The 20,830-nt window shown below is 38.9% G+C and overlaps 1 protein-coding gene across 1 annotated transcript; it reads right to left on the reverse strand.

Moving 5' to 3' along the window:
* Positions 1 to 1,934: 1,934 nt before the first annotated feature.
* Positions 1,935 to 10,994, reverse strand: LOC149299927 (protein-lysine methyltransferase METTL21C-like). The gene is made up of 4 exons (XM_089485865.1): positions 10,817 to 10,994; positions 7,948 to 8,102; positions 2,489 to 2,606; positions 1,935 to 2,329 (listed from the first exon to the last, which is right to left on the reverse strand). Exons 1-4 carry the CDS (start codon positions 10,992 to 10,994, stop codon positions 1,935 to 1,937), a joined length of 846 nt encoding a protein of 281 aa, XP_089341991.1.
* Between the last annotated feature and the right edge of the window lie 9,836 nt (positions 10,995 to 20,830).

Here is a 20,830-nt window from a genome sequence, read left to right on the forward strand (position 1 = left end):
TAGCCTTTTTTATGTTACTATACTTATGAAGCCTTAATTGTCCACAATTAAAGTATTATTTATTGTACACATAGCAACAAATACATTGTTTACATATAATTTTTTCCATCAAATTAGTACCAAGTGAATTGCTTTTTTTAATTTGTGTTTTTGGCACTGCTTGGTATTAACATTCTTTATGATTTTTAAGTAAGTATATTGTTTGTTTAACCTGCTTTTGTATATAAACCAACCACAACTCAAACAGCCTTTGGATAAGCATCTGGCTGTGAAGAGATCTATTTAGTCATTTAACAAAAATGTATATGAGTTAAGGTATAGATGTACCAGATATTTAGTGCTTTTAAATCAAATATTGTAAAAGTGTATGTGTATATATATATATATATATATATATATATATATATATATATATATATATATATAATCTATTACCAAAAAATCATGTAAAATATCACAGAATCGGTGCACAAAAAATATTTTTAATTTTGACAATTTGATTACAGCATTTCCATACTATTCCATGTTGGTGTGAATGTTATTTATTGAGTGACGCTTTCAGATGGGATGTTAAGGAGAATTATGTTTGGTCTTATGTGTTCTAGACCGTCCAACATCCAAAGTGCCCACAAATTCACACCACTTCCGTCCACGTGGACTATGCCCCTCAGTTGTCCACGTGTCACAGTGGGGCTCAAATGGTTTTTTTTTTTTTTATGTATTTTTTTCCAATGTACCAAGCATTTTAAGATTGAAATCAACTTTTTAGTACTATATTGGCGTTTTGTTTTACTATGTTAAATGATTTGTCTGCAACAATAAATGAAAATGAAAGCTATTTTGTAGTCGTGAAATGAAAATAATGAAAGTTGTGAAAATTGTGCCAAAATAAATCGTTCTAATCAAGCTGGGAAGCAAATATTCTGGTGGCTTAATGGACAATTTTTCCATGCATTGCAGATCTGCTAGTGATTCTGTTAGTTTAGACAATATTTACAAGTCAGGCGTTGTAGTTAGCAGGATGTATCTGACAAAATGTCTGTTCTATATAAGGGGGTAGCAGGAACAGTTGTGTTAATTGCATATTTATATGTTAGACTTAATTAGCAACTTCAATACACACCTCTGTAGTAGGTGCGATGCTTAAATACCACCCAAAAAGCCACAAATAGTTTATATTTTTACACAGTTGCTAATTTATGACGAACCCCCGATACATAGTGTACAATATATACCTATTTAATAGAAATGTTGGCATGAAGCTGCATACTGTATGTTTATTCCACCGCTCATGCTGTTACGCCGCAATGGCCTTTTTAACATTTTGTATTTTATCAGATCTATTTTTTCCTAAATATTCGACTTAAGTTTAAAAAAAAAAAAAATAAAAAATAAAAAAATACAATCTTTGGTAATGTCCCTTTAAAAGTTATTAAACTTTGATATTCCTACCCTTGTAAATTCATTACTACCATTTAACTTTTAAAGACAGTTCTGTAGCATAACAGGTTAAAGATTAAATATATCAAAGCATATTTTATTATACATTTTAAGGTTATAGATGCAGGGCTTCAATCAGTTTTTGTTTTTTTTTCTTTTCCAGTTTGTATTAATAGCTTCTGAGGGTAAGACAGAGGTGGCTTAGGGCTAAAAAGCAAGCAACCCTCGTCATGCATATTGACTAAGTAGCTCTTAAAAATGAATTACAAAATAGCTTCACACATGGTAGTATATGGAATATCAAAAGGGGCACGATATAGTATAGTAAGCACAGATGTATTGGGCTCCTCGCCCTACATGCTGAGGGTAATATAGAGGATTGTATTTTCACAGTATGTGCACTTCCGTTATACGAGCTGCAATACAAGACTTAAACATACACTGTACATACGTCCTTTTTTTGTTTTGTTTTTACATGAAAACCTCTTGGGAATTCAGTCCGATTTACATGTTGCATTAAATATTTTGACCTCCGAGCTTGGAAACTCTGCCAGGACCTCTGTATTAAAGGTCGCACTGAACCATCTTAAGAAATCATAATCTGTGGAAAATCTAAATTTATTAGACCAAATCAGGTTAGTGCCCGGCTGGCACAAATGCTTCATGGTTTCCATTAACCTGTCCAGGTGTGCGTGGTGATATACAACGTCGGCAGCGAAGATGTAATCGTACAGGCAGGATGATTGGGGGAAGTTGATTTCGAGGTCTTGCCCCCACGACAGCACTCTTACTTCTGGGTCATGCAGTCTCTTCCCACGTGTGTTCCTTGCCAAATTAAAACTCAGGTTTCCGAGTATATCCGGTAAATCAGTTGCTATGACTTGAGCTCCTACAAGGGGAAATCAGTAAGATGCTGTACTTTGTGGACGGAGTGCTAATTTTGCTGCGAAACACATTTATTGCAGAAAATTCAAGCAAGAAAATGCCATTAGTGAAGCAGTGTGTTGTAGCTAATTGCAGCACACCCAAGGATAAATTAATCACAGACCTAGAATGCAGGCAACAATGGCTACCAAGCCTGTTCCTGAGCCAAGTTCAAGTACTTTCTTGTGTTGCAAATTAAATTCTTCTTGGTTGTCCTCCAGAAAGTGACATAAAGCTAATGCCTGTAGAAGGGACAGTTAATAATGCCTAAAATGATTAAACATTTTTATTCCTTAACAAGAAAACCAACATACATTATAACGTAATTATAAAAATGGCAATTGACGTGATATTTGTAAACCCAAGGACAAAAACCTCAACTTTATTAACAGTGTTTTAAACGGCTAATACATTTTAAGATCTGCATTGGGAATTCTTCCAGCTTGCCTTTCCAGTTTCATATGTTTTAAAATGTTTCAAAAAACTTTGTAACCACGTCCAGAATCAGAAGAGGAGGCAGCATTTCTAAAATATGTTAAGTGGATATGTCCCAAACTCTATTTTTTACAGATGTAGCTATTCCATGTAATAAGGTTTTCTATCCTACCCCTTGCTCTTGGTAAGCCACCCATAGTCTGCCTGTATTCCAGCCATTTTAAACAAGCCCCGCCAATTTCGGCACAATGTTGAGGGCACGGAGGGTGACAAATGCTTCATGTCAACCGGCACTGCCTCGCCTCTTTCTAGCCTCCGTCCTTATGTTGAGTGTCTCCAACCATACCCTCTTACTCTTGTCTTTCTGCACATATGTCTAGTAATGTTTTTTATTTTCCCCCAAGGTACAGTGAGGCTGGTTCACCTCATACTTTTACACATTTCACTTCTTTTGTATTGTAAACTCACCTCCTTCTCGATTAACTTCCAAATCGTTATGTGATGCACTCTACTTATTATGTTTACCCATTGAACGGAGCTGCGTAATACAATGGAGCTAGATGAATCCATTAATATAAATATGTGCAACATTTGGTAAAGGGAGAAGATTTCATCATTAATTCCCGGAGCTGATCTGTAATTTTGATTTTAAGGTTTTCAACAAATCAATAGTTATGCTTCAGATTGGTTCTGCTGATACTGTATATTGACCAGACCTGAGGGTCGAACACCTCACCCACCATACAAGTGCCTTATTAACTGTGTCCATTATATGGTCCTACAAGAAGTCAGATTAAAGTACTCATTATTCAACATAAATGCAACATTTTACATTTTAATTTCTGAAATGCGATTTAAGATGTGTTTAACCTGCTTTTTCTTCAACAATAAAGAAAATATAAGAAATCTAACTTCTAATTTCTCATGCTCCAATAGGGTTCTATGAAAATGTCCATGTAGTATAATATAAGGTTCAAGATTTTACATGTTGTTCTCAATTAAACATCAGGATGATTCCTGGAAGACAAGCTATTAAAAAAGTCTATTTTGAGTTATGGTTTCAATTACCCTACTTTATTGAAACTTTTAAACGTTTTCTGCCTGCTGAAATCAACAACTCAGTGCCCTAGTTCCTGCTACTCCCCAGGTGTCTCCTGAACGTAGTACGCAGGCACTTCATACCGATTTCTAAGTTAAGCTTAGGTTGGTGGGATTACAGATGAGGTTTACAAAGGACCTGTAAGGCTATGAATGTTATGTGGTTTATTGTTTCTGTATGTTTGGACTAACATACAATCAGAGTGCTCAACACTTAATGTCCTATATGCACTGTAGACTTTGGTGTCATTGATCAGGGTCAGAGGCGTATCTACTGAAAATAGCGCCTATGGCAAGCACTGAAATTGCGCCCCTGTCCAAATAAAAACCCATTTACTAGCCCCTGCTGCCTATATATATATATATATATATATATATATATATATTATATATATATATATATTAGTCCCTGCTGCCGATAGCGGGTATAGATCAACACGCAAACCCAGATCAATTGAAATTCACTTGTGATCTCAGCACTGAAGGTATATATCAAATAAACAGAATCAGACATACAAGTCCTGTATTTGCAGGTATACAATAATAATATATGAAACGTAGCATCGCAGGTATAGATCAACTGAATAAGACATATTAACCCTGTATTTGCAGGTACACATAAATAATGTATGGAAACATAGCATAGCAGATATGGATCTACAGAATAACACAAAAACCCAGCTTTGCAGGTAAAGATCAATTGGAATTCACATAAAAACACGGCATTAAAGGTATATTTAAAACCCTCTAAATTACAGGCATAGATCACAGGTTGCACACCGCAAAGCCAGCCCTGGCGTCCACACTGCCCACATAGAACCTGACCAGCACCCAGATTACACTTTGCCATCTTTGTCCCCAAATAGCCCACCACAAGTCAACTTTGTCCCCAAACAGTCCAGCCAGTGCCATCTTTGTCCCATATACACCCTGCCTGTGCCATCTCGGTCCCCAAGGCTCAAACCTCCTGCTAGTGCCATCTTTGCCCTTCCACAATTATACATCTATGATACACAAACACTTTTACAGTCACTCACTAATTCACACTTTAATTCAGACAACTCATCCACACATTAACTCATGCTCTCCCTCATTCAGACAATACATTCACATATTAACTCATGCTCGCCCTCATTCAGACAATACATTCACATATTAACTCATGCTCGCCCTCATTCAGACAACTCATCCACACATTAACTCATGCTCTCTCTCATTCACTCAATGCATCCACACATTAATGCACACTCTTTACTTATATCTACCCCCCTCCCTTATCACTTTTTAACCCCCTCCCTCATCACTTTTTAACCCACCCCCTCCCTTCCTTCCTTATCACTTTTTAACTCCCTCCCTCCCTTATCACTTTTTAACCCCTCCCTTCCTTATCACTTTTTAACTCCCTCCCTTATCACTTTTTAACCCCCTCCCTGCCTCCCTCCCTTATCACTTTTTAACCCCTCCCTTCCTTATCACTTTTTAACCCACCCCCTCCCTTATCACTTTTTAACTCCCTCCCTTATCACTTTTTAACCCCCTCCCTCCCTCCCTTATCACTTTTTAACCCACCCCCTCCCTTCCTTATCACTTTTTAACTCCCTCCCTCCCTTATCACTTTTTAACCCCCTCCCTTCCTTATCACTTTTTAACCCCCTCCCTCCCTGCCTTATCACTTTTTAACCCCCTCCCTCCCTGCCTTATCACTTTTTAACCCCCTCCCTCCCTGCCTTATCACTTTTTAACCCCCTCCCTCCCTGCCTTATCACTTTTTAACCCCCTCCCTCCCTTATCACTTTTTAACCCCCTCCCTCCCTGCCTTATCACTTTTTAACCCCCTCTCACCTTGAAGTCCAGCAACGGGAGCACGATGTTGCTGTCTTCCTGCACCGCTCGCTGGTGCCCGCTGCTTCACTGCTGAGCGCCGTAATATGACGTCATATTTCGGCGCCCAGCAGTGAAGCAGCGGGCACCAGCGAGCGGCTTTTAAACACTGATGCGGAGGAGATAGAGGGGCGCCTAGCAACCGCTCGGCGCCCCTCTATCTCCTCCGCATCAGTGTTTAAAAGCCGCTCGCTGGTGCCGGCATTTCATGCAGAGCGCCGCAATATGCCGGCATATTGCGGTGCTCTGCATGAAATGCCGGCACCGGGACGGGGGTAGAGGGCTCGTGGAGGAGAATGAGGGGCGCCGTGCGGTTGCTAGGCGCCCCTCTCTCTCCTCTGCATCAAAAAAAAATAAAAATGACGGTGAGCGGCATTGAAAAGCCGCTCACCGGCGCCCCCCTTGAGATGGCGCCCATGGCACGTGCCATGGCTGCCATACCCTATATACGCCTCTGATCAGGGTTGTTGCAGCATGGACACCTTGCCTAAAGTTTCACAAGCATTACGTTTTCATGGCATTATTAGGTTCTATGAGATAAAATAATTGAGAAGCATTGCAACCATCATTGTAGAAAATCCGGACAGATGTAGAGTGGCATAGGCAGAATTAGAAATTAAGCAATTTCTTTGCTCTCCCTATATCCACCAAGGACTGTTTTGGACAATCATGTCATTACATTCCAAGCATGAAGCCATCACAATGCATTAAAGAGGAAGTCCTATGATTGTTTTTCTCATTACTTCTGAGTCGCCCACACACTGTACACTGTTTTGGGGCATTGACTGTGTGGGCAAAGATGGCACAGACAAACTGTTTCGGGACACATTTGGCAGAGACATGCTGTGTGTGGACAAAGATGGCAAGTCCAATGCATCCAACCTTTGTGGTAGGCAACTCCTGTGGATGCAATCTGGGTGCTGGGCAGGTCCTGTGGATGCAATCTGAGTGCTGTAAGAAGTCCTATGTGTGAAATCAGGGTTCTGGCATGTCCTGTGTATACACCTTGAGTTCCAGGGCAAGACCCATGTGTGCAATCTGGGTGTCAGGGCTGGCCTTTGGGTTGTACGAACTGTGATCTATGTCTGCAATTTAGGGTATTCCATGCAGTTATTTGATCTATACCTTCAGTTTACATGTGATTTTCAGTTGCTCTATACCTGGAATACAATATGTTCTTTTTTTACTATATACCAAGGTTTGTTCATTTGAGCTATATCTGAACTATATGAGGGAGGAAAAGAGAGATTTGGCACAGTCAAGGAGGGGACAAAAGGAACTCTGGGAGTGATGATGGGGGTCCACACAGGGGGCATGAGCACCTAAAGCCGGCCCTGATCACGACTAGCACTCCATTTCAGGTCACTCACTGGCCCTGCACCATTTATTCGCTGTGCTTTCAGCATAGTATTGTGCTCCTCCCCTGCCCTGCACGTATGGCGTGAGGAAATCACATTAGGGTCAGAGGAAGGGAAGACTGCACTGACTCTGACAGTCTCCTCCTGTAGTGTCAGCATGGCAAGTACTTGCCTGGGGTCCAGCCAACATTAAAGGTCGACCTGTTAACTACAGCTCATGTACTATAAACTCAACTACCGAAAACATTATACGTTTCTACCAGCGCATCAGTTTCTTTCAAAACTGTCTTTCAAGTAAGTTATTTTCAAAGTATTTCAACATAAATTCAGACTCACAAACCAAGCTGTACCTCAAGTTTTCTTGTCCTTCTTGATGCTTCTTGATGGTGAACCAAAAGAGGAAGGGTGAGGATTTTAGCTGCTCCCTTAACTAATACATATCATTAGACCATAGTGGGTTAGGTAAAAAGGGCAATTCTGGTGCAAAGTGGTAAAAGTGGCATAGTCAGCACAAATGTTCAATTGGCTGATTTATCCCCTTTTACCACTTGGTTCCAGAATTACAAATGCTGCCTTTCATAAAGATGGAGCCCTGGTTATGCATCTCCTAGTGAACCTGCAGTCTATGGCACCACAACCACCCCTTTTCAAGCAAAGCTCCTTGGTCACACATGTGCAATTGATGGCCAAAGTCCCCTAAAGTAGGACAACCCCTGGGACAATTGCCCGCACTGACAAAACATTGAAAATAGCCCTTTATATATAAGTCTCAAGGTGCTTAAAACCCCCCTGGTGTAAAAAAGTTACTTACTCCAGGCCATATTACTCCTCCGTAGCTTTCAATGGACTCCTGAACGACAATTTGGTGTCCGGCAAACCAGAATTGCTCCTTGCCGAAACAGGGGTAGAAGGTGGGAGCCCATGTTTTGTAGGGCTTGAAACATGGTTTGTAGTCACATATGATATCTGTGAAGAAACAAAATCTTTTAAGTGCACAGTGTATTTTCATTTAATGATGTCTTATTAACGAGGTACAAAATGATAGAAGTGGGTACTGATTTAAGGTTTAGCTTTAGGGATTTATATTGTTGCTCATGATAAATGTCCAACAACACACTATTAGAGCATCTACATGGATAAAACAGCCTGTTTTCTTTACCAAATGTGAAGGGAGGATGTATTCTTGTATTTCATTAAATATTTCCTATTAAAAATCATAAAATTAGATATTAAGATTCCTTAATGAATCATTATCACATGGATCCATTGGGGAGAATATTTTATAATGGATGCTGTGAGGTTTTATTTGACATCCAATTCCTGCTTCAGCAATGATATAAGATGCTATTATATATATATATATATATATATATATATATATATATATATATATATATATTGGCGCTATGTCGCTATAAAAGGTTATACAATAACAATAATCATACAAATAATGATAAATAATGTGTGTGTGTATATATATATATATATATATATACAGTAGCGTACCTAGCGGGGGCGGGGGGGGGGGGCGGTCCGCACCGGGTGCCGCTCATCAGGGGGCTTAAAACCGGCTTAAAATCACTCAAGGGAGCCGGCGGTCTGTTAAAGACCTCCGATACCGCTCCCTGGCGATCCGCGCGGCAACTACTGCTGTGCGCCGGGGTTTGTTGTCAGATCCCGGCGCACAACACTGAAGCCGCGCCCACCGCCGTCCGTGCCCTGGAAGAAGACAGAAGAAGAGGAGCGAAGAGGAAGAAAAGGAGCTGACTGCTGTAAAAAGAAAAGAGGAAAGGTAGGAAATCATTCAGTGAGAGTGACAGTGAGAGTGGATTGGTATGTGTGGAATGGTATGTGTGGAATCTGTGGATCGGTATGTGTGGATTGGTAAATGTGGAATCTGTGGATCGGTATGTGTGGATTGGTAAATGTGGAATCTGTGGATTGGTATGTGTGGATTGGTATGTGTGGTATGTGTGGATTGGTATGTGTGGAATCTGTGGATTGGCATGTGTGGATTGGTAAGTGTGGAATCTGTGGATTGGTATGTGTGGATTGGTATGTGTGGAATCTGTGGATTGGTATGTGTGGATTGGTATGTGTGGATTGGTAAGTGTGGATTGGTAAGTGTGGAATCTGTGGATTGGTAAATGTGGATTGGTAAATGTGTGAGAGTGATGGGTGTTATGCTGTACCATTTCCAATGTCTTTTTCATTATGCTCTAAAGTACATCATAACTCCCATCACTTTATACTGTTCCATACAGTGGCAGAGCTGGGAGACAGAGGCCTTGCACCCCCACTCCTGAAAGGTAAGTGAACTTCAAAGGGGGGAGAGGGTAGATAGTTAGGAGGGGGTAGATAGGGAGAAGGGAGTGAGACGGAGGGATAGGGGGTAGATAGGGAGAAGGGAGTGAGACGGGGTAGATAGCGCAGAAGGGGGTGAGAATGGTTAGATAGGGAGAAAGGAGGGTAGCAAGAATATTGAAATAAAGAGTCAGAATGAGAGAGCGAAAATGAATGGATTAATGTGTGGATCAATTGTGTGAATAAGTGAGAGAATTAATGAATTTGTGAGAATGCATCAATGAATATTTGTAAATAATTTGTGTGAATCAATTGTGTGAATGAAAGTGAATTAGTGAGTGACTGTAAAAGTGTTTGTGTTAATCATAGGTGTATAGTTGATTTGTCAAAAAGGCAAAGATGGTATAAGCAGGGTGTTTATGGGACAAAAATGGCACAGGCAGGGTGTTTATGGGACAAAGATGGCACAGGTAGCGTGTTTATGGGACAAAGATGGCGTACACTCGGCTGTTTGGGAACAATGCTGACTCATGCTGGGCTGTTTGGGGGCAAAGATGGCACGTCCTGTGTGTGTGTGTAATTTGGGTGCTGGTCAGGTTCTATGTGGGCAATGTGGGCAATGTGGACGCTATTTTTTTTGGAGGGTTATTAAAGAAAGCACTATTATATGTTCAGTAAATGTTATTTAAACGTATTTATTTTACTTATAAGTTATTAATTTATTTTTTCAGATTTCTTGTTGTTTACAGTTGACATACAGTTTACAAATTGGTGCAATAAATATTCTTGCCAACATAATTTTGTAGATGTCTTTACATTGGGGGGGCCACTTACAGGATCCGCTCCGGGTGCCAAATACTCTAGGTACGCCCCTATATATATATATATATATATATATATATATATAACCCTTGCAATCAAACTTAATACCCCCCTTTGCACCAAACACTCCTACAGGTTATTGTTTAATAATATAACTTTTTGTACAGCGCTGCAGAATATGATGGTGCTACATACGCCAATCAATAAATAATAACACATAGATTTGGTTGAAATCCCCTTAAAATAATCACTGACAGCTTTGTTGCTGCCCATGCAAAGGATGTTGTCTATGTCGTCTGCTCTTCACTCCTCAGTGATTACATATTCTATTGAATTAATATCCTCAAATGATACAAATATTAGGGACACTTTATAATGTATTAGAATAAAGTATTTTTTTTTTTAAATGAATTCATTAAAGCTGAAGAACAGGAATAGATATTTACTGATCACAATATGGAATATATATAAATATCACATCACCTTAAGCCAAGATCTTTCAAAGCAGTGCTGCTAGCACACAACATGGTGCCCAATGCAGGCAGGGGACTCACCTTCCTGCTGGTCCCCCAGTTGTGGGGCTTCTGGAAGCTGGGAGCTGTGCACATCCTCAGGCTGTCTTCCCTTCTCATGGCCAGCAATGTCATCATCTCCCTGCCAGCAGCTTTCCTCCTCTGCAGCGGAGAGCTCAGGCTGCACACAGGACATGCACTCCAAACACTCAGCATCCATAGATCCCTGAGAACAGGGTGCAAGGGGACAAGCAGCACACATCAAACAGAGAAAGACATCATCTACCAGCCTCTTATGCTCTATGATAGGAGGCTGGCTCTTCTCTGAGGAACACAAAGGGGGCAGGGTAGGTTGAGGTTGGGGAGACTGCAGATGAATATGTAGAGAAGTTGTGAGTGAGGAGGGGGTCCTCTCCTTCAGGAGAGATGTGCATCAGTTCATCAGGAGGAGGCATGTTTACAGGGTGTTGGAATAGGAGTCTTCTAGACAATGTTTCTTATAAATTACAAATCCCAGCCCAGATCAGAACACACACAATTACAAATCCTTTTTATTCCTACAAAACAGGTATGGTAAATTTCCACTATTTTATTGAGGTCTCACATGCACTAATCGCCATCTAATTAATATATACTAGTATCATGAGCTGGGATAGAGAGGGGTTCTTTTAATAGAGGAATTCTAGGTTACATAGGTAATTGTTGCAGCATTTATTAGACTGGGATCTTGATGTTAACACACAAATTACCCAATTTCAAATGTTTTTTGCTATTATGGAGATAAGAACTGTCTAAATGCATTGTGTTTTTTTACCGATACCAATTTTACATTTTGAAACGCAATATAATCAATATATTGATCTGTGCTCAACTGTTATCCTGTATACTTGCATTTTGGTATAAATATATGTTCCCGACCATAAGTGGGAATAGTGAATGACGATATTTATATAGCAAAAGAATAAATTAATCTAAAATATAAATATGGGCATCAACATTCTATGGAAGTAATGCATTTGTTTAAAATGTATTTGGTAAGTACCTTACATTTAAACATTTTGAACATTGAAGGTTTAAATTGAATTTATTTTTTCCAGCATGTAACTTGTAGCTTGTAGCTTATTAAGTTAATTGCAATGCTTCCCAATATACAAAGAGACATGATTTTGTGCAAAGACACATAGTGTATGTTCTTAATTACAATATTTTTTTGTCCAAGAGCACGAGATGTCCCCATTTTCAGGAACAGTCCATTCCCAAGGAGTTAGCGCCCCGTACCACGGGGTATAAAGCCAGTTCCAGCTCACTACAGCTGATGCTCCTCATCATGGTGTCCAGTTATCCACCCGTTTTATTATTAATGACTATGAGTGACCAGCAGAGCTGCCAGCAGGAAGTATAACCAGTACAGCTATATTGGTCCCAGTCTCTGGAGCGCACCTGGGACTCACACAGTCTCACACTGGTTTACTCCCCACACGTACCTTGAATACTAATGCATTGTGTACAAGATTGGGGTTGTAACATTGGGGCAAGTGGAAGGCCTGGGGGCTATATATTTTAACATAAGGGACCTGCTGAAAGGAACAGTGTGTGTTTTTTAACAAGGGGGGAGAGCTTTTTTAAACACGAGGCCCAGTTGGGTTTTTGAAACGTGGGTAACCATGTGGGAAGAGGGATAGACTTTTCAACAATAAGGGCACCTGGCGGAACATGTAGACCATTAGCTGAAAATAAAAATACCATGAAATATACAAATGTTATCTGGTCAGAATCCCATTTTCCAAGTTGTTTCTTCTGGGAAGATGGAGCCCTAGTGTTGATTCTTTAATCAGCCCTTTCAACTTTTTGTTATCCACTGACACCCATAAGAGTTTAAAAAAAAAAAGAATACTTAAAACACATAAAAAGTACACAGTAAACAAACACAGGAAGAAAGTATATTCTCTCGTTAGTGGCTATATGTGTAAAAATTATATTAAGGCATCAGACAATGGTTATATCGGAGCAGCCTTCCCCTGAACCTACATCTAGATATATTTAGAGATTTAAATAGATACAGTGGTGCTCAAAATGTTTTTTTAAAGAAAACATGAGTGAGCAGGCAAAACACATTTCTTTTATTTCTTATGGCGTTCATATTCAACTGTAGGTTATAACAGAATGGCACAATCATAAAACAAAACATAACAACAACAAAAAAAATGAAATGACCCCTGTGCAAAAGTCTGTATGCCCTTAGTTCTTAATACTGTGTATTGCCCTTTTAGCATCAATGACAGCGTGCAGTCTGTTGTAATAGTTGTCTATGAGACCCCAAATTCTAGCAGGTGGTATAGCTGCCCATTCGTCATGGGAAAATGCCTCCAGATCATGCAAAGTCTTGCATGAACCACACGTTTGAGATCTCCTCAGAGGTCAGGAGACTGTGATGGCCGCTTCAGAACCTTCACCTTTTTCTGCTGTAACCAGTGAGGGCCAACTTGGCCTTGTGCTTAGGGTCCAAAAAAGTCCAAGAGCGTCCCATGCGCAGCTTTCGTGCAGAAGAATGCAAATTGTCTGCCAGTATTTTCTGATAACATGCTTCATTCATTTTGCCATCAATTTTCAAAAGATTCCCTGCGCCTTTAGAGCTCACCCCCCAAAAAAACATCAGTGAGCCACTACCATGCTTCACAGTGGAGATTGTATTCTTTACGGAATAGGTGTTGTTGACCCCGCTCCAAACATATCGCTTATGGTTGTGACCATATTTTGGTCATGTCACTCCAAATTCCATATGCCTAAAGCTGTGAGGCGTGTCAAGGTGTTGTTGGGCATATTGTAACCAGGCTTTTTTGTGGCATTGGCACAGTAAAGGCTTCTTTCTGACAACTCGACCATGCAGCTCATTTTTGTTCAAGTATCGTCGTGTTGTGCTCCTTGAAACAACCTTTCCTGTATTCATCCCGAGGTTATCTGTGGGTTTTTCTTTGTATCCCGAACAATTCTTCTGGCAGTTGTGGCTGAAATCTTTCTTGGTCTACCTGACCTTGGCTTGGTATCAAGAGATCTTAATAAGTGATTGAACAGTACTGACTGGCATTTTCAGGCCTTTATAAAGATGGAAAAGGATATAAAAAGATATCTAAAGTTCTATTACCTTGTTACATCATTTGACAGTTCTTTTTTGGTCCCCGTGGCTCAGTATCTAACCTGCTCAGTACATCCATGTGAGAGCTTACAAACACTTTGACTATTTATACACAGACACTTATTGTAATTTAATTAAAAAGGCACAGGCGTGGGAAATGAACCTTTAATTAATTAACCTTTAATTGTCATTTTAACCCGTGTGTCACCTTGTGTGTCTGTAACAAGGTGAAACATTCAACGGCATGTAAACTTTGGATCAGGGCCATGTCATTATAAATGACAGTTTTTTTGCATGATCAGTCATGTTTTGAAAATCAATGCCAACATTTCACAATTTCTGCCAGGGTATGCAAACTATGAGCACAACTGGATCTCTCCTCCTCTTTCTCTTTATTGCTCTGTTCTTTTTCTCCTCTTTTTATCTCTCTTTGTATCTTTTTATGTTTCCACCTTTTTCTCTTCATCACTCCTCTAACTCCCTTTTCTCCCCTTTCTCTTTATTTCTCCTCTTCTTTCTCTTTACCTCACTTTTTCCCATCTTCCCCCTGTTTATCTCCCCATCTCTTTATTTTGCCTCCCTTTTCTTTATCTTTCTCTTTTCTCCATACCTCTCCTCTTTCTGTTTTGTGTCTCCCCATTATCTCTCCTCTTTTTCTATATCTCATGTCTCCTCCACTTTCACTTAATCTCTCCTTTCTCCCAATATCTCTCTCCCAACCTCTCATTATCACTCTCCGTTCTCTTTATCTCATCTCTCCCTTTTCTCAATATATCTCTCCTTTCTCTTTATCTCTCCCCTTCCCCTTGTTCATTAGCAATTAGCAAGAGTGGTCATGGTGCGCCCAAACCCACTGTTGGGTGCCGGGATATGACGTCGACAACAACAGTGATGTCAGGGACACCGCCGGTGAGAGGGAAATCAATCTCCTCAACAGCCCCAAAGCTATCTGAGCCCTTTGTTTATCGGTAGCGCCGGCCCTGCCACTACCTGCCATGTAATGTATTCTAAGATTATTTTTTCATATCATATTTTTGTATTACTATTGGTTTTTGTTTGTAGTTGTATTCCTTTTGTTTGAATACAAAACAATCAACCTATTACTTGCAATAAAGATTGTTAATTATATTACATGCTGTATGTACCATTAAGCATTCTATATATCGCTGCTAGAACACTTCAGGCAAATGTTCAGACATCCTTTTATGCTTGTAAATTTCTTTCTTCATGTCTCCGATGTGAGAGGTGCACCCTTACAATTTTTAAATAAAAATCTATTTTCTAAATTGAGGCGTTGGGACTTTCATTTGATACCTCCCGCTGGGATCTCCAACTTCCTGCTTTTTGCATCACACATGGTATCGGGGGAAACTCCGTGGAGATGACGGGGGATTAGTTCAAGCCTGAGTGCCATGGTTTTTATTAGCTGGATTTAACTGCCACATTCTCGTCCAATAAGGAGATTCATAAAACCTGGGCCATTGTTGTGCCTTGAGGACTGTTGTGGGAACCACTCATCTAGAGGGAGTGGGTACAAGAGGCTGCCTTCTCCAAACCTTTTGATTTGCCCATTTTCTATAGGAAAAACATGGACCATTATGGATTAACCATAGTATATTAATTTGGTTATTTTGGTAATTGTTAATCATTTAAATGCCATTGTTCAGCATTTTATAATTTTGTTTGTATACAATGCAGTTAAAAGTACAAATAGTGCATGTTCCAAACGTCTTAATGTTAGAACGGAAGATGAATCAGCTAACAGATGTATGATTTTACAGCAGAATGTATGACTATTTATTCAAAGTAAGTTTAAATAAAATAATGCATAGTAACTGATTTTAGAGGCTATAGAAAATTTGTACAACTGCATTTTTATAATAATATGCTTTTAAGAGAAAACTCTGTTCCCAACTAAACTTAAGACAAAGCCATATGTTAACAAAAGACCATATTGCTTTCTTGAACACTATGCTGGTTTTTGTGCTATTGCAGGCAAAATACTTAGCAATAAGTCTAATTCTGGCATGTGAGTTCTTTAGTTTGAAACAGGGGAACGATACAAATAATTATAATGGAGATTATACTTTTGTGTCTGTTATGCTAAGTATGATATGTTTTAGCACCTTCAAATTATCCATAGATGAGTTTTGTGTTTGGAGATAAGTGCTATATCGTTATACCCCTTGCCGAATTTTGGAAAATCCTACACCTAGACTCAGGGCCGGACGGCGATAAAATCGGACTTGGTACTTTAAAGCCAGTAACTGATAAAATGATGTACTTGTGGATGCCCGAATACCTGCCGCTCCACACCATTGTACACGCTTTCACACGTGTGTGCAGCTTGCAGCCGCATGCTAAAGCTCAGAATCAGCATCAAGAGTGGCAAAAAAGGTACATGAAGTACCATCGGGAATGGCCCAGTTTGGCCCAATGGCCATCCAAGGCCTGTGCAGATTTCTTGTTATTTGGACCCAAACTTTTGCTTACAGCTAGGCTAAAGCAGATTGCATGACAAAAGTTCTATTTGTAGAGGCATCTTAGATTACAGGCACCATAATAACAGTGTTTGTGTGTGACTAAACATTTTGCAAACCTGCCAAAGAAAATAGCTATCATAAAATAGAGGTGAAGTGAAAACTGGCATCTGTCACGACTTAATGGATAACACTTGTTTTTGTCTTTGATTTGTGGAACACACTAAGAGAATGCAAACTATAAATAAAATACTGATAAAGAAGGTGGCAAGCATTCTGCTACCATCCGTCACAAATTATTTTGAATTGTTAACGTCACGTAAGAAAAATGGAAAATCAATCAGCGGAGCTTAAATAATGTTACTGATTTGTTTTAACCCCTTAATGACAAAGCCTGTACATGTACGGGCTTAAAATGCATTGTTTTCAATAGGCTTAGGGACCGCCCATTGTCCTTAAGGGGTTAATACGCATGAACATGTACTTTTTATTCTTTGCACACAGTTTGATTTTAAAGGGGAAATCTCAGCATCACTGATCACTTAAAACCATGAGTCAAGAATAAGTGTGGTAATTGTGTTCGCGGAGGAGGTATTGATGCCAATACTACAACTAGGTCTTGCTGGTTCAATATGTTTTCCAAAAACAATCAAGAATAATTGTTTTAGTCATATTTGCATTATTGTAAACATCTGCACCTGCTTGGTCTACAACAACTGACAATGGACACTGTGGCATACCTTGAATGTTGCTGAGTGAAAATATGATGTCATGCAACGTGTTATGCATCTTTTATGATATGAATACATTCACATTTTACTACAAGGATCATTGGCATCTTGTTATTGTTATCAAATCATGTGGATATATAAATAAGATGCATGAACAATATAAGAATTTTGGCACTTTGTTCTGGTCATGGTCTTAATTTGATACTGGATGGTATTAGAAGTTCATAGTCCATAATCTTCATACTATTTGGCCCAGCTGCTGGTGTAGTTAATGCATAACCTGCTCACAGGCATACCTTCTCATAGAGGATCCAATCTACTTTAGTCAGGCAGATGCCACAATCGTTCAGTACTTAACCAGTGTTTCAGATGAAGACACAACATTAAACAGCTGTGATCAGGAGCGTAAAGCCACAAGAAAGCATATTTCACAGTGTATTGTGTATTTCCTCTTGTTTGCATGAAAACCACATATTCTATGTAAAATGCAAACTTTTCAAATGGGCAGACTAGATGAACCAAATGGTTCTTATCTTCCCAAAAATGCTAAATTTGTTGCTGTTTTCAGTTTTGAGAAAGCAATGGAGCATACTTAGTTCTTTATTAATGAGACAGTATTCCAAGGAGACCCAATCTTGGTTTCTGGAGCTTTTCCGGTCTCACTACTTGTCCTAATTCCAAGAGCTCACGAACGTATTTGATAATATCACAGGTATTTGCAAAAGAGTAATTGTAATTATGATTTGTCTGTTTACTGGTGGCTGTGGTCCATGAATCCATGAATTATGGCTACATCTTCTTAGGGAAGATGTCCGATATATTTTGTAACTATATCTAATTGTAAATGTAACTATTTTGGTACTGGGCAGACTGCCAAGTCTAATTCAAATATAAAACATTTAGAAACAACAGAACTGAACATTGTAAAATACATTGCAAAGTAAAGAACTGAGACGGTATTGCAAGGTGACCCAAACTTGGTTTCTGGAGCTGGTCCAGTCTCACTCCTTGTCGTATCTCCTTTTGGAGTTCCAGATGTACTGTTGGGTATTAACAGCTGGGGTTGCTGACACAAATAATTTATTTGTTTTACACACTGTCAAGACTACTAGTAATAATATAAGCTTCATGTAAGAATGGTAAAATCTAAAGTAAAGAAAACATAATTGTGATGAGCAGGGTTTATTTTAGAATTGTTCCATTAAGTATTATGTTTAAAATCTGGCTGGCTTAGCATTTAAAGTTGTAAATTAGGATCCAATTGTCATAGAATCAGGTTTCAGCCTAATTAACACAGCACAGATGCTGGGAAAATCAGACTTTGGGATTAACACTTTCGCTATTAATAAAGAGCAAGTTAAGTCACTTGGTATTTTTGTATTATTTTTTTATTTAAGAAATTAACAAATGTTATTGGCTGTTGTGCTATAGAGCATGTATAAAACTATTAAGTGGGGGTCCACCAGCAGTTTATATACATAGCCAGCTCCTGGAATGTCGCAATTAGATCTGCAACATACAGCAAGGAGAAGCCATGCAAGAAGTGAGCTTGGGCAGGTACATTTGTCTCTGAAACTGTAAAGGGAATGGTTGCACACACAACTTCTAAAATAAAAGATTGGTTAAAGTGGTTTACAGTCTACATTGTACTATAGAGATCTGAACCTTCAAACATAAAGAGAGCTAAAAGTCTAAAATTTTTATTAGGTGTCAAGAGAAAACAAAGCAAAGTAGTCTAACCAAGCAACAACGGTCCAGCTTTGGGCCAACATGTTATTCGTTGCCTTTCTTAAAGTATCAAATAAAACTCCAACGTCAATATTCCAACTAAGGCTCTAACACTTTGAAGAGAGAGAGCTTTATTTCCAGCTGTTTATGGTGGTGGGGGGGGTCATTAGACACCCCAGGAAATCTCATGAGGGCCAGCAATGGACAACTATAAAAAAAAAAAGAAACGTAGAATGTATCAACAGTTAAGAACCTTTCAGGCCATCTAGTCTATCCAATTTCTGAATACTTTTAAAAAGCCAGGGGCTAATAAAAGTATTTGGAAATTTGGCAAACTAGATGAGCGTTCCTCAGGTCTAACAAGCCTCTCCACACACATGTATATAAAGCTCTCCCATTCATTTTAATGTTCTAGCAGCCACAACCGGTTCAATACACGGACAGTGGAAGTAGCAGTGTTTTAAGAACGATAAGTACTGTTGTATAAAGTACAGAATGTTTACTATAGTACTTACTAATTTATCATTGGTGAGGCTACCTAGGGGCAGATTACTGTCCCTATAATAACAGCAATCTAGTTATTACTATTATTATTATTATTATTATTACACTGCAGTTCCAAGATCTCATGAAAGTATTTGATAATATCACAGGTACTTGCAAAAGAGTAATTGTAGTTGTGATTTGTCTGTTTACTGGTGGCTCTAGTATTAAGTCCACGAATTATGTCTGGGGGGGAAGATGTCCAATATATTTTGTAGCTATAGCTAATTGTAAATCTAACCATTTTTGCTACTGGACAGACTGCCAAATCTAATTCAAATATAAAACATTTAGAAACAACAGAGCGGAACTTGTGCAAACGAGTTGACACATTGAATGAACCTAATTTCATAGCTCTGGAGTGTAGTATAATTTTTGACCACACATAAGTAGAATGCTCTGGGCAAATATAATCAAACACAGAAGCTTAGCCAATGCCGGCACATTTTACAATTAAAGTATAATATGTATCCATTTAAACATCAAGATAAATATTTGTAAGTAGGTTAACTTACCATCGACAAACTTCTAGAATATGAATATTATGTCAAATCAATACATTCCCTTTTTAGAACCTCAATAGTAGCAGTTTTCTCAGGTAGCTGCTACGAGTCAAGTCTTCATGTCATTACCATGTCAAATAAACTGGGTGTGCGGGTATTAGAACCATTTTGAGTAGTACACAATTATGTGGGGTCAATGACCTTTCAGCCGTAAACATAAAACCGTCTAGTTCATATGCCAGGCTAGAAATTGCTGAACTGCTGTAAGTGGATCTGCCGTACGTAAACTGTTAAAGCTACTTTCTTGTGGAACACCGTTACAAACTAAGTATGGAAAGGAATCTCCCACTGGTATTTACGCCACTAAATGGCATGAGTGATTTATAAAGTGTTTTTCTTGTTTGTCTTTTACAGGCATGCTTCTCGATGTATGAAGCATTGGTTCACGATCCTATGTGACAGCTTCCTTTCCTTAATTAAGTCCCTCCTGTGCTTGTAAGTAGAAATTAAAATATCAAAATACAGCCTAAAATAAAACAATGAAGGTTAGAATTGGACATACATCTCCTGACTGCGACAATGATTGTATTGGGCATAGCTTTGCGTTTATATCTTGGTCATAGATATTTGTACATTTGTATACACTATAAAAGCTATATTGATGATAACAAATGTTTAAGTTGTTTGTATAACACTATATTTGTATTTCTAGGTTTAGTTATTGTACCACCCTACAACCACTTTTATCATATACTGTACATGCACACATGTCCACTGCCATTACCTTAAAATTATGTTTTTCTGTTCTGTTCTTTCTCTTTTCTCCATTTATCAAGCATGTGATGTTGAGTCTATGATTAACCTAATGGCTGGACAACCTAGGCTTAGCTTTGTTTTAAACGGTCTAGATGAAGAACAACTGAAACCACCTACCAAGG

This window comes from Sceloporus occidentalis, unplaced genomic scaffold (assembly GCF_023333645.1).
Source record: "Sceloporus occidentalis isolate IW3139 unplaced genomic scaffold, rSceOcc1.0.p SCAF_27, whole genome shotgun sequence".
Classification (NCBI taxonomy): Eukaryota; Metazoa; Chordata; class Lepidosauria; order Squamata; family Phrynosomatidae; genus Sceloporus; species Sceloporus occidentalis.